Source organism: Enoplosus armatus, chromosome 11 (assembly GCF_043641665.1).
Source record: "Enoplosus armatus isolate fEnoArm2 chromosome 11, fEnoArm2.hap1, whole genome shotgun sequence".
Classification (NCBI taxonomy): domain Eukaryota; kingdom Metazoa; phylum Chordata; class Actinopteri; order Centrarchiformes; family Enoplosidae; genus Enoplosus; species Enoplosus armatus.
In genome coordinates this window covers 25,055,890-25,070,739 of record NC_092190.1, presented here as the reverse complement: position 1 = coordinate 25,070,739, position 14,850 = coordinate 25,055,890, and the positions used below count along the sequence as shown (strand labels likewise).

The 14,850-nt window shown below is 40.6% G+C and overlaps 1 protein-coding gene across 1 annotated transcript in view; it reads left to right on the top strand.

Moving 5' to 3' along the window:
* Nucleotides 1–14,850, top strand: part of ttn.1 (titin, tandem duplicate 1) — a 192,133-nt gene that overhangs the window by 74,803 nt on the left and 102,480 nt on the right. The window contains 19 exon segments of the mRNA XM_070915106.1: nucleotides 444–479; nucleotides 676–2,730; nucleotides 3,252–3,302; nucleotides 4,439–4,837; nucleotides 5,030–5,308; nucleotides 5,887–6,156; nucleotides 6,257–6,396; nucleotides 6,729–6,855; nucleotides 7,026–7,292; nucleotides 7,421–7,687; nucleotides 8,504–8,767; nucleotides 9,246–9,385; nucleotides 9,473–9,599; nucleotides 10,405–10,671; nucleotides 11,066–11,332; nucleotides 11,550–11,816; nucleotides 12,038–12,177; nucleotides 12,492–12,618; nucleotides 13,583–13,725. Coding sequence (XP_070771207.1) covers nucleotides 444–479; nucleotides 676–2,730; nucleotides 3,252–3,302; nucleotides 4,439–4,837; nucleotides 5,030–5,308; nucleotides 5,887–6,156; nucleotides 6,257–6,396; nucleotides 6,729–6,855; nucleotides 7,026–7,292; nucleotides 7,421–7,687; nucleotides 8,504–8,767; nucleotides 9,246–9,385; nucleotides 9,473–9,599; nucleotides 10,405–10,671; nucleotides 11,066–11,332; nucleotides 11,550–11,816; nucleotides 12,038–12,177; nucleotides 12,492–12,618; nucleotides 13,583–13,725 — 5,633 coding nt within the window.

Genomic DNA, 14,850 nt, shown 5'->3' with positions numbered 1-14,850 from the left:
ATTTTCTTATGTGCCCATACAAAGCAATCTGAGCTTTGATTTACGAAATGCATTCACTGTCTAATTCTGTCTAAATCTGTTGGTCTAATGTTTGTATAAACTGAAATCCATTTTCAGTCCTCTAATCCAATCTAAGTCTTTCATATTAACAGTATCTGATGAAAGAGGCCAAATAACCATGCCTTTTTTTAGACATCTCTTGGTGCATCTGGAGTTTCTTTACTGTAACTTGGTACACTTGCAATGACATGTTGAACACCTGATAAAGTCAGTGATCCGTTGCTCAATTTTAGTGCAAAAGGAAATAAAAAGCAAATGCATGGCAGACTTTCTTAAATCTGTCTTAAAGTAAATTAACCATTGTTTTTGACTCAGCTTTTATTATTTAGCTTTCTAACACTGTACTGTGTATACTTATATTGATCTTATTTAAATAATTGCAGACAAGGAACCAGTTTCAGCACCTGGACCAACTAAAGGTATACCAAATATTAGCTTCTTTATTCATATCTATGTTAATTATTCTTTCATAAACTACAATATATCTTTTGCTTTTCATTTACATGTTGTAAGTGGTGTGTGAGTCCTGTATTTTAAGTGTCAGATGAAATGTTGAGTTTCCTGTTTGTCTGTATGTCAATGTTATAAAAGGTGTATTTACTGCTCCAACCACAGTGTCACCTCTTAAGGCAAAGGGTAAGATTCCTGTTCAGGAAGCAAAAACACCTGAATCACCTAAGCTGAAGAGTAAGTTCACGAGAAAACCCAAAGAGAAGGAACCAGAATCAGAGGTCATTAAGCTCAAGAAGGTTCCAGTGAAACCTCCAGAGCCTAAGAAACAAGTCGTAACTCATGAAGCAGAAGTGACGAGGCATCATGATCCAGAGCTAACAGTTCATGGACTTCACAACAGAGAAGATCGAGACATAATAACACTCAAAAGAACTGAACGAGTCTTCACTGCAGAGGAGGACACGATTCAGTATGGCCATTTTGAGGAAGCTGAAAGGGTTGAAGTTGTACAAAAAACAGAGAAAGAAGGATGGACAAGAACCCCAAAACCACAGAAAGAGGAAGAACCTGATGTGCCAAATGTAGATAAGAAAAAAATAACTAAACTGCCAAAGGCAGACGAACAGAAAGAATTAGTCAAACTAAAACCTTTTGAAAAATCAGGGAAACCAGAAGAAGAACCTCAAAAGATCGAATTAAAAAAGGTTCCAGCCAAGCCCAAAGAGCCTGAGAAGGAAGTCATCACTCACAAAGTTGACGTGACGAGACATCATGATACTGAACTGACAGTTCAGAAGCTTCATGATAGAGAAGATCGAGAGGTAATAACACTTGGGACAATTGAACAAGTCTTCAATGCAGCTGAAGAGGCATCTGAACTGGGCCATATGGAGGAACCTGAAAAGCTAGAGTTAGAAGATGAGAAATCGAGATGGACAAGAACCCCTAAAGCGCCAAATGGCGAAGAGCCTAATCCAGATTTAATTAAAAAGAAAATAAAGACATTGCCAAAGAAAGAGAGGGAGCAAGAAGTAGTGGTACTGAAACCATTTGAAAAACCTCAGAAGCCCGAGGCAGCTGAACCTCCAAAAGCTAAGAAAGAAGGTGAAGCAAAGACAGATACTGAATGCGTTCCATTCAAGAGAGGTGAGACACCACAGAGAGATCAACCCACCACTGCTATAAAACACAGAAAAGATGAAGATGCTCCCTTGACAAGTCCAAAGGTAACTCCCAATGTCAGCAAAGACCAGAAGGAGATCCCACAGAGGAAAAAGGTTGATCAAGTTATCAAAGATGAGGAACCTACAGCTGCCAACAAGCTTAGCGGAAAACCTAAAATTATTTCCACACCAGATAAAGAGAAAGAACAGGTTGTGTTGAAGCCTTTCACCAAAGTCGCCAAGCCTGAGGAAAAGCCAGATAAAGCAACTGAGGAAGAGAAAAAGCCTGTGGACACAAAGGTATGCAGTCTAACTCCAAGAGATGAAACTCCTAAAGAGCTGAAGGAACAGCAGCTTAGGAAAGTTGAAAAGACTGCAACACCTAAAACAGAGGATGAGAAACCTCAGGAGAAAGAGGGGCCAGCTATTCCACCCGAGATCCCCAGTCCACCAGGAATGAAAGAACCAATCCCACAGAAGGAAGCGGAGACAGAAATCCCACAAAAACAAACAGATATCCTAAAGAAAGGTATCATACTCAAAAAGACTCCTTCACCTAGAGTCGGTAAAGACAAGGTAGAAGAAGGAAAGTCCTTCAAACCTATTGAGCAACTGAAGAAGGTTGAGATAAAAAAGACGCCATCACCAAAAGTTGATAAGCCAAAACCTAAAGATCTGGAGAGCGTCCCCATTGAGAAGAAGCCAAGTTCTGAAAAAGTCAAACAGATTCCCAAAACTGTTACACCAAAAGACTCTTTTGAAGCTGTAACACTCAAAAAGGTCCCAAAGAAGCTGTCACCGGAGGAGGCTTCAGAACCACAGAAGCCTGGTAAATGGCGGGTCCCCCTGGTGAAGGAGGTTTCTCCTGGAGCCGTGCAGATGAAGAAGGTGCCCACCCAGACAGAGGAGGAAGTGTTTGAAGAGGAGGCTGAAGAGATGGAAGGAGAGGAAGAAGAGGAGGCCTGGGGCTGGGAGCTGGTTCCTTCAGAGGACTGGGAAGGTGAAGGGTTAGATGGGGCGTTGGAGACTCCAGGCATCCCTGGCAGTAAACGAGGTGAGACGAAGGCCGCCAAACTCCTCCTCTGATGATTCTGGGGCCCCCTCATCCATATCGAATGACTCATCTAATCTTCATCACATCCTTTTTTAATCACTTTATTCATTTGACCATCCAGAGCTCATGTCATCCGTCTGTCTATTCACCATCCATCAATTGTGATGTCTTCATGTTGTCCATTATATAATGTCTGTCCTCAAATGTGTCATCCACACCAAAGTGTTCATCTTCACCAGTGTTTATGTCATTCACCACAACTTTTCTGCATCTTCCATCCACGTATGTCCCTTTGATCATCTCGTTCCATTGTTCATCCATTTGACATTTGAAGATTTTTCACTCCGTCTTTATCCTCTTCATCATGTGCTCTGTGATGTCCCTTCAATGTTCTCATGTCATGTGGATAAGAATATGTGTTTGATTTAGTATGTTTGCTTTAAGCATTGCTCAAAACTTTACTCTTCAACAGCAAGTTCTAACAGAGACACTTAAAACTCGTCTTATTGTTTCTTGTCCAGATGGAAAACCGACAGAGGAGCCACCAAAAGGCAGAGGCAGAGGATTTGGGGGTATGAATTTGATGAAATTAGAGCTAATGTGGTCTAATGGTGTTGTTGTGCAACTCTAGATAATGTCTGAAGCGTTTTCACTCGCTCCATTTACAATCGTTACGTGTAAGTTGCTTTCTTGTCTTGTCCTTTCCAACAAAATCAAGTGTTTTGTGTTGAGTCTTTAATCTTGGCAATCAAAAGTTTTGTGATGATCAACAACAGGGCTGGGTATCGAACCTCTAGCTTTTTGGTGTATGCTGCACTGAGTATCAAAATACAGAAAGATTTGTAATCTTGTTGAGTTATTCTTGAAGTACATATTTCCACCTTTTAATCCAAGTTTTTTTATTCAGGCAAAGTTCTTATATGGCTGCTTGTGTTAAGACAACATTTGAGAACTTTTTAGAAAAGAACATTTTTGTAGAAAAACAAGGTCTCACAAAATGTATTGTATTGGTATCGGTACCGAAACTCAGGTTATGGTATCGATAAATATTTGAATGATACCCAGCCCAAAGCAACAAGATGGGAGTGTCCTTGAACAGCTCACAACAGCTTGATTACTTTCAAACACTGACAACAGCCAATAGGAGCACTGCTTTTGGCTGACATCAGCATATCGGTATTAGTAGTAGGTAGAAAATTTGGCGTTGTCTGTGTTCACACCATATTCTATAACCTTTGATATGTGTTGATACAGACTCAACAAAGGCTAAAAGAAAACGCTTACGATTAGGTTATTCTGCAGTAACACAGTTTAACTGTGACAGAATGTGTAAAAACACAGGTAGGTATTCTGTCTGTTGTGTTTTGCATATCAGCTTCACAGTTGCTGGAGATTGCGATATCTTTCTCTCTTTGCGTGTTGTATGTGTGGTTTGTTGTCTATGTCGTCTTGTATTTTTTGGTTTTGGGGTTCCCCAAATAATCCTGCTGGAAGCTCATAAAGAGTGACTGCATGTTTCATAGCCTTAACATAATCTTACATTCTGTGCACTTCTAACGTTAAATGTGAGATTATGTCCACTGATTGATGTCTAATTCACGGTAGGCACATGGTCTTAAAAACATCCCATAACATCCCATATGTCTGATTCTTCACTCGCCATTATATCTGAAACTAACCTGATGAGTTTTTGTATGTGATGTTGCAGCAAGACAAACTCCATCTCCTGGTGACAGTGGCAGGGGCCGGGGCCTACGGCCTGGTGGAAAAGGCCCGTCACCACCAGAGGAACCCTTCGGGGGATTCAAGCTCAAAGCCGTCCCCCTGAAGTTCGTCAAGAAGATTCAGGACATTGTGCTGCAGGAGGCCGAGTCTATCGGCTCGTCTGCTGTGTTTGAATGTGAGGTTTCGCCTTCCACTGCCATCACTTCATGGATGAAAGATGGCGCTAACCTCCGCGAGGACCCCAAGCACAAATTCACAGCTGATGGCAAAGATCGCAAGTTAAACATTATTGATGTCCAACTGTCCGACACTGGTGAATACACCTGTGTGGCCAAGAATGCTGGAAAGGAAATAACATGCACAGCCAAGCTCATTGTTGAAGGTAAACTAATGATTTTTATTTTCAAAAACCAAAGTATTTGAGAAGTTTGATTTGTTTTGTTGAACAAGCTTTTTGTAGGCATCAAAAAGTACTCAAACTCAGGTATGGTTTTGGCACCAGAATGGAAGAAATTGTATGAAACCTAGCCTTTATTGTATACTGTTCTTTAAATTACTTTATCTCTTCGTGCAGAGCTGCCTGTAAAATGGCTGAAAGAACTGGAACCAGAGACAACATGTATGAAGGGTCAGCCCATGTACCTGACCTGTGAGCTGAATAAAGAGAGAGATGTGATCTGGAAGCGTAACGGTGCCCTGCTGAAGAAACAGGCTGGAAAAGTGGCCATTAATATCATTGGTATGCAGCACGCTGTGACCATCCAGAATGCTACAGATGATGACGCTGGTGCCTACACATGTGAGGTAGACGGACAGGAGGACGTCAAGACGACAACCCAGGTCAAAGTGATTGGTAAGCAGTCAGCAGCAGGTAGTAGAGCTTATCTAAGACAGGCTTAAAACTCAACTGATATTTAGACTGGAAGGCCATTTCTGTACCACCTTAACATTCAGGCTGAAACACCTTATAGATAGACTTGACAACCAAAACAATCACTAGTTGACATGTGGCGGCTTTGACATCATGTCCTGTCAACACAAAAGATAAAATGACACAGAACTTTTTCTATCTCTAATTTCCCCCAAAAAATGATTGCACCCAGGATGCTCAGTATACATAGCAAAGTACACAAACAATACGCAGCATTAGCCAGCGTTATCTGTAGTCCAACACATTTCCTTATTGAGTTAACAGAAGAAGCAAAGGCGAAGATTTACATCAAGGCCATTATTTTCCTTCATCACAATACCTTAGAAGTCATAATCACTCTTACACGTAAGTTATATAAAAAGCTCAACCTAATGTTTTGTCTTAAATCATCTTTATCCTTGCAGACTCTGCTATGCTAACTGGTTTGACTAGCTAACAAATGTTAGGGAAAAAGACCTCAGAGTTGACGCTGTTTTAAACAATTTTAACTCTGTTGTCAGAAATCATCAAAGACTGGCTGGTGAAGCCTCTGAGAGACCAGCATGTGAAACCGAAGGCCAAGGCCACGTTCAAATGTGAGCTGTTCAAGGACACTCCAAACTGGAAGTGGTTCAAAGGAGACAACGAGCTCACTCCTTCTGACAAGGTGGAGATTAACAAAGATGGACAGGACATGACGCTCATCATCAACAACTGCCAGCCTGAAGACGTTTCAGAGTATACCATTGAGGTTGAGGATCGCAAATACACAGCCAAACTCACACTTGGAGGTTGGTGTAACATTTACAAATCCACATTAGAAAGTCATGAGGACAGTGACCACAAATACGTGCAGTATTTTCTGTTAACTTGCTGTCCGTGTTGTTTCAGAGCGTGAGGCAGAGATCCTGAAGCCGCTCTCCAGTGTGGAGGTGGTTGAGAAGGAGGAAGCCAACTTTGACACTGAAATATCTGAGGATGATGTAGCCGGTGAATGGAAGCTGAGGGGCCAGGTGCTGATGAGATCTCCGGTAAGGTTTTTAAAAACAGCTGATCCCAGAGTAAACTGGTCTTACTCACAATGACAGCAGATAAGTACTGTGGACTTACCTCCTACACAAAAACACTATGGTACCTTAAAGAAAATCCTGTAAGTTTGAAATGGAGATGGAAATGTTCCGGAAAAATTCAGCTACTTTGGGGAAAGCCTAAATCACACTAATGCAATTGATCAGTTTATTTTGTTAAATAGAAATAAAAGGTTTTGTAGAAGAATATGCTCATATTACTCAAAGATTGGTATCCAAAGAGTATAGTTTCGGGTTTTTTTGGAACTTGTTTTTGTTTGGTGTTTGTTTTTCAGTCCTGCGACATTAAAGCTGAAGGAAGGAAACGTTTCCTCACGTTGAAACACGTCCAGCTGGATCAGGCTGGTGAAGTGTCCTATCAGGCTCTGAACGCCGTCACCAGCGCCATGCTCACCGTGAAAGGTACAACATCTGTGACAAATAAAGTATACTTTGTTTTTGTGGTCTGTTGGAAGCTACTACACATTTGTGGGTCTCTTAAAACGGAGGACTTTCAGATGGAACATGGTAAGAAAAGTGGCATCTGTGTTTTTGCTTTTGTGAATAACTGCCGAATTATTCACATCTCCCAGAGATCGAAATGGACTTTGTTGTCCCGCTGAAGGACGTTTCTGTGCCTGAAAAGAAACAGGCTAAGTTTGAATGCACCATCACCAAGGATGTGTCAAAGGTCATGTGGTTTAGGGGGGCGGAGATCGTCACCCCGAGCCCTAAATATGAAATAATTGATGATGGAAAGAAACACATGCTGATTATAAACAGCTGTGAGTTTGAGGATGAGGCTCAGTACACGATCGAAGTGTTGGGCCAGAAATCAGGTGCTCAGCTGATGGTGGAAGGTAAGTGGCAAACTGAAACCTCGTGCTTCATGTTTCTTCTGTGCTGTCATTCGATGTTTGTGGCTTTAAAGTGTCAGATGGCAACAAACCCCCCCCTTGTTTGTGTGCACTGACCTGATGTATTACAGGCATGAGGCTCAAATTTGTGCAGCAGCTTCAGGATCAAACGGTGAAAGAAGGTAAAACGGCTCTCTTTGAGCTCGAGCTGAGTCACGAGAACGTGCCGGTGGTTTGGTACCGAAATGAGGTCAAACTCCACATGAGCCGAACGGTTATCACACATGTGGAAGGAAAGAAACACACTCTAGAAATGAGGACATTGACTCTAGATGATACCTGCCAGGTTAAAGCAGAAGCCAAAGGAATTTACTCCATGGCAAAACTGACAGTCATAGGTAACAACACACTTTCCATTCTTTTCCCCCCTTTCTCTGTCTGTCTTTTAGTTTAGGGCAGCATGACGTATCAGAAGATATTAGGCAGTAATATCTAACACGTTATTGTATTGTACTGATTTAATTTCAAGTGCATCATTTTCATCTATTTATGCCATTACAAGCATTTTTGATTAGATGTTAATATCTAAAGTTTATGAAGCAGATTTCTGGATTTCGACGGGATTTTTGTTGTTATTGATAGTTAAACTCTTAACTTTGGCTTAAATGTGGCTTAAAGGATAATTCTGGTTTATTACAACTCATCTTATTTTCATAGTTTTGTCATACGTTTTTTCCATGACTTTAAGACATAACATCAGTACTGTAAATCCACAAAAAAAACAGTGCCAATGTCCTGACATATATAAAATAAGAAAAGTCTGAAAATCTGAGACATTTCAGAAGCTTGAACCAGCAAGTGTTTGACATTTTTGCTTAAAAACTCAAAATAGCTGCTGATTCATTTTCTGTTGAGTGGACTTGACTGAAGTGTTCCAGCTCTCCACACTTCTTTATAGTGCGAACCGATGAAACTATTAGACCCAAGTTGTACAAACATGGAATTATCCTTTAATTGCAATCAGATCAGAATCAGAAATACTGAAATACTTCAATAAAATGAAGGATATTGGTCTTTATTCTGCTGAGATGACAGTTGTCAGCATTGTGCAAACTTCACTTTGGGGATTTCTTGGAGGAACTGCTCAGACTTTAAAATATAAGTAAAGATGTGACTCTGAAAGAAACTGACCCTCGGCCTCGGCTCTGTTCCAGAGGGCGACGCCGTCTTCGTGGTGAAGCTGCAGGATTACACGGCCACAGAGAAAGACGAGGTGACTCTGGACTGTGAACTGAGCAAAGACGTCCCTGTCATGTGGTATCACAGCGAGAAGGAGATCATTGCCTCCAAGATGGTGGTCATGAGGTCGGAAGGCACTCGCAGGTCTCTGGTCCTGAAGAAAGTGGAGCAGAGTGATAAAGGCAAATACGTATGTGACTGTGGAACAGACAAGACGTCGGCCAGCATCAATATTGAAGGTAAACGTGATGAAACAGTCTGTTATATTCTTGTCCACAAACAACCTGAATAAATATTAGAGGATTAGCTCTGACATCATTAAGAGTCATCATTTTTGAGAGGAATGTCTCATGAGTAGAACAAGTTTGAGACAAAAGTATAAGAATAGCGAGAAAATTATGATTCTGAGAAAAACCTTTAAAAAATGAAGGTTTTCTTTGGACTCTCTCACAGGGTTATGCAATTTTTAAACATAAAAACAAGCGAAAAAGTGTCAAACAAATAAAGAGTTTCCGATACATAAACTTAACTTGGGTGGGATAGATGAAATCAAACTTTTGATTAAAATGAGAATTCTGAGAAAAAGACATCTTCTCATCGTCTAATTCTTACCTTCTTACAGCTTTTTAAACATAGCCCCAACCATCGTCTGTAGAAACATGAAGACTTTTCAGGTGATTTGTTTTGTTTTTGAATTTTTTACTTTTTCCCAAACAGCTCGTGACATCAAGGTAGTTCGGCCGATTTATGGCGTGGAGCTGTTTGATGGAGAGACGGCTCGTTTTGAGGTGGAGATCTCTGAGGACGACGTCCACGGCCAGTGGAAATTGAACGGAGAAGTCCTTAGTCCTTCCACTGTGAGCACTGACAGAAAATATGTCCCCACCTAAACAAATAAAAACCTTTCGAAGTTATTAATCACTGTTTATAATATTATTTGACAGGATGTTGACATCATCGAGGAGGGAGGCAAACACACGCTGATCCTGTACAACTGTAAAGTGTCCATGACCGGCGAGGTGGCGTACGCCGCTGCCAACGCCAAATGTTCTGCTAACCTGAAGGTCAAAGGTAAACTAACAGCAAAGTTACTTCATCGTCTGTCAGTCCAGAAAGAAAGTTCTCACTTTACAATTAACAGAATTCAAACCAGTGAACATAATTTGGTCCAGTAATCAATATATTAATCCTAAATAAATACAAAAAACTGGTCAAATCAGTAATTTTCATCATAAAATATGCCAGATCAGAACCACAGTCAGGCCTGGTCGAATGAAATGAAAACCTCGGCCTCAGCAGCCATCTTTATGCTTTAACGGTGCGTAATCTGATGTCCTTCTTTCCCCTGAAGTCGTCTTCTCAGTGATTACTCCCATGCTGCATTTTGACCTCAAGAAGCTTCACAACCCAAACTATCTCAACCCTGAGCATCTTAATTTCACCAGCTCTGACCTGATGTTGCAAACCAAGTATTTGTTTTATGGAGCTTTCTGTGAGAAACTACTGCCTGGCAGGCAAAGATCAGGGTGAAAAACAATAAACTATTGTTCTTCCAGGTTCAATATCTGCTCAGCTTTTTATAAACTCTTTTCTCGATTACTTTTTAAATGGTCAACATTGACCTTATTTGTCATAAAGTATGTTTTTTGTTTTTTTTGAAAAGCTGCTCCAAATTTGGTCATTTTTTAAATACTTTTTGGCATTTTTGACTTTTAAAGGCACAATAATTACAGCAAAACTCCTCACCCTGATTGGCTTGTGCACTTTTTGCCTTTATTTTAATATTTAACTGTGTCAGAGCCCAGAATCATCTGTAAGCCCAACTTGACTGCAGAACAACATGAAAGTAAAAACCTTTCTTTGTGTTTTCCGTCAGAACTTCCACTGAACTTCCTCACGTCGCTGAGTGATGTTCAGGTGTACGAGAAGGATGAGGCGAGGTTCGAGATCGAGTTGTCAAGACCTCCGAAGAGTTTCCGCTGGCTGAAAGGCTCACAGGAGCTGCAGAGTGATGACAAGTACGAGATGATCCAGGAAGGAAACATGTACGTTCTGATAATCCGATCGGCCGCCTACGACGACGAGGCAAAGTACATGTTTGAGGCCGAGGACAAGAGGACGACTGGCAAACTCATCATACAAGGTACCTCAGGTTTTATTAAAAGCTTCCTCTCATTGTTAATGTATTTCATGAGTATTCTGGGTGTTAATTGTAGTATTAGTAATATTAATGTTTTTTGAATTTGATGAATGAATCTGCTTTCACATGAATCACATGTGCTTTTTCAGTTTGATTGTCAATTTGCCCAAAATTCTCATGTTGGGTCTTACCCTGAATTGTCTAGTTTTTACCCCAGTTTTAGTTTGGTTTCCCCAAATGTTCAGTTTGTGTTTTTATGTTTTAAGTTTTACTAAAATTTTGTGAGATTGGATTATTTATTTATTTTTTGAATCTTCAATTCCAGAGAAAAAGTATGTTTTTAGAAATATATGCAAAATTTTATGTGTATCACTGTCTTTATTTTTTTCTGCGGCAGGTATCCGCCTAGAGTTTGTCAAACCGATAAAAGACGTGACGGTGAAGGAGCGAGAAACGGCCGAGTTCAGCGTTGAACTCTCCCACGACAAGATCTCTGTGGTCTGGTACAAAAACGACGTCCGTCTGCTTCCCAGCAAGGTGGTGCACATGTCGGACCACGGGAAGATCCACGCGCTCGCCTTCAAGGAGGTCACCATTGACGACACGTCCATGATCAAAGTGGAGGCCATGGACAAGACTGTTACTGCCATGCTCACCGTCGTCGGTCAGTGTCACTTCACAGAAATGTTACTCAAAGATTTCTTATCTTTTGTTGAAGGTACCTTAAGTGTTTATGCCAAGGATAGGACGTTTGCTAAGAACAGAAGTAAAAAGACGTTTGAGAGAATTCATCAATTAGAAACAAAACCAGATTTATTTAAAGATAGTTCCCAAAAACATTGTTCCTGCTTTTAAAATAAAAATGTCTTGTTTCTCTGCAGAGGGCGACCTGTATTTCACCACCAAGCTGCAGAATTACACAGCCGTGGAAAAGGACGAGGTAAAGCTGGTCTGTGAACTGAGCAAAGCCGTCGCCGACGTCAAATGGTTCAAGGACGGGAAGGAGATCACTCCCTCCAAGAACATTGCCATCAGCACCGACGGCAAGAAGCGCATCCTGACAGTCAGGAAGGCGGAGAAGGCCAACATCGGAGAGTACACGTGCGACTGCGGCTCTGACAAAACTACAGCCAACCTCAACATTGAAGGTAAATCCTCTGGTGATACATGAGGGGACAGTTGGTGTGAAGGTAACATTCAGTGGAGGATTTTCTCAGATTTACCCTGAAAGCAGTTGGTCCTAAGATAGAATCCATTTTTTTGTATTTTAATAGCCCCAAATCACATATTTGCCTCAGTACATACAACTGTATTCTGGGACTCTAGTCATTCTTACTGATTTTTTCATCCCGGTCCTCCTCCTCTGCAGAACGGGACATCAAGGTTGTTCGTCCACTGTACAGTGTTGAGGTCACAGAGACAGAAACAGCCAAGTTTGAGACGGAGATATCAGAGGAGGACGTCCATGGAAACTGGAAGCTGAAGGGAGAAGCTCTGCATCAGTGTCCTGTGAGTCTGGTCTCTTGTGAACTACATGACGTGTTTCTGAAAAAGACAAAATAGTGAGATGCCACAAGTAGGGGGTTACCAACGACGTGAGTTTCAGGCGTAGATAGTACATTTACTCAAGAACTGGACTTTAATACAGTTTTCAGGTACTTTAGTATTTCCATGTTGTGCTACTACATCACATTTCAAATGTTGCACCTTTTATTCTGTTACATTTATTGCTAATACTTTTGGGGTGGTATTTTATGCCTTAATACTTCTTCCACCACTGAGAAGTATGTAGTATTAAATGAAATGTCTGTGTTTTCTTTCAGGATGTTGAGATTAAGGAGGAAGGAACCAGACACATGCTGATCCTCTATAACGTCCGTATGGACATGGCCGGAGGCGTCGACTTCTCAGCAGCCAACGCCAAATCGAACGCTCAGCTCCGGGTGAAAGGTGAGAGCCCCTTAGTTTCTTTAGTTTAATTCATTAAAATCTGACAAGGCAGGGTACAGCAGCATAAAAACACAAGTGAATCCTAAAATGCATCAAACATCAAGTGATCAACATCATAAGCAAGAGCCTCTTTTATAAAACAAGAGGAATGAGGAACAAAGGAGGGTTCCCGTCCTCTGGTTCGACTGCTGGGCACTTTGTATTCCCTGCGCTGATGAAGCAAGTGAGTGGGTGTTGAGACTTCAGGCAGGAAACTGTGCGGGAGGGCGATGAACTGGCCTTGAGTATGTTGGTGAGGGTGCGCAGGGGGGCCTCATCATACCTCTCACTTGTTGAACAAATCTCTGCTTGAAGACAAACTCTGTCTCTGTTGTCTTTCACAAATAAAAAGCCAGCAGATGATTGATGCGGTTTAATATTCATCTGTTGTCCATCAACCAATATGATAATAACAATATCACTATTGATTACTTTGACTATGAATCTTTATTTATTTATTACAGATTTCAAAATGGATTCAAGTTGCTACTAAATAGTCAAAAAAGCCTCTTTCTCTGTTTCATTTGAATAATTACAAATATTTTAAACATCGCATTAAACATATTTTTTGAATTCCTCTTTATGTTCGAGCAGATTTTTATTTATGGAGTTTAAACAACTTTAAACTGTAATTAGTTTGTTTATAATCCTCCTCTGATCTACGTCCTCCCTCACATCTCATCTGGTAACTTTACTTCCAGCAGAAGGTGTCGAGTGTCTCTGTCAGTCTTCAGCCAATCAGGTCCTGAGTTTATTTTAGATGCTTTATCTCAAGTGAGAGGCTGTTCTGTGATTGGAGGGACAGTAACACGACTCTCTGCTGCTTCACAAACTTTCAGACATGAAGCTCAGGACTTCCAGCGTTCAGACAGATGCATGCTGGTCCATTTAACTATGTCTTCCTCTTCCTCTTCTTCTTCCTCAGCTCGGTCCATCGGGCTGCTGCGTCCTCTGAAAGACGTGACGGTGACGGCCGGAGAGACGGCGACCTTCGAGTGCGAGCTGTCGTACGAAGGCATCGCAGTGGAGTGGTTCCTGGGAGGACAGAAGATGGAGGCCAGTGATCGGGTGAGTCAAATCACATCAGCGTCTCTACCAAACCTCTTCGGAAAAAGTCTCACTTTTGTCCGTTATTGAGTCCTAAAAATCCTGTTTTCTTTGAACATATGACGTGTTTATAGAATCAGTTTGTTTTGATAAACTAACTCTAATTCCTGAAACTAGTTTGTGCTGGAAAAAGGTTGAAATCGTGTCGCCTAACTGACTAATTTACTCTCCAAAAATGGATTTCAGGACTAAATAATACACTAACTGAGAGGTTAAGTAATGTATTCAGTTATAACAGACTCTGTTTCCATTGTTTAACAGCTTACAATTCATCAGGAGGAAAATACATAAAATAATTCAAAAACAGCATCCAAGTAATTTGCTGTTAATTTCTGGTTTTCAAATTCTTATTTTTCGGTATTTCCTTGGACAAATACTGGTCATTTAGTTTGTTTTTGGGTCCTGAAATGCTATTTTCTTGAAGTAAGTGAAAAATGATCAACTTGTTCAAAGATTTGTCCCAGAGTCAGGCTGTTTTTCTGCTTGGTTTAAGATACTGACTCTTAACTGTGAGAAAACTCCTGGAACAAGTTCGGATCACGTTTCACTTTTTTGTTAAAATCATTTCATTAAAATTAGTAACTTGTTGTAATTGGTCTCATAATGATTCATTTTTGTGTGCATGCATGCTTAGAAGTTTTGAAGTCAGTGGAGAAAATGTATTCACAGTTTACACACTGTAAAAAATCTCCATCTTTGACCTTTTATTTAGTGTATTACTGACTCTGCAAATGTTATTTTAATTTTCAGTTTATTTTACCTGTTTTCAAGACAAATCAACTTGTTTTTGAGAATTTCTCAGAATCAGAGTCTTCTTGACTTCTTGTTAACATGTTGTTTTTTTACAGTGTTGAAACTTCAGACTCTTGGCTGCAGTTAAAAATAAGCCGAGATACCAGAGCTGTTATTTAACAAACTGTCACCGCCACCTTACATGTAGAAAGATCCTCAGTTAGCATTAGCATGTTAGCAAAGTCAAAGAAATCGTCTTGTTTTATTGTTTTATTAATAAGAAAATCTCTTCTGTAAAATACTTCAAGTTAATTTGCATTTGAAACAGGGTGAAATAATTGAGTCACTTCTTTT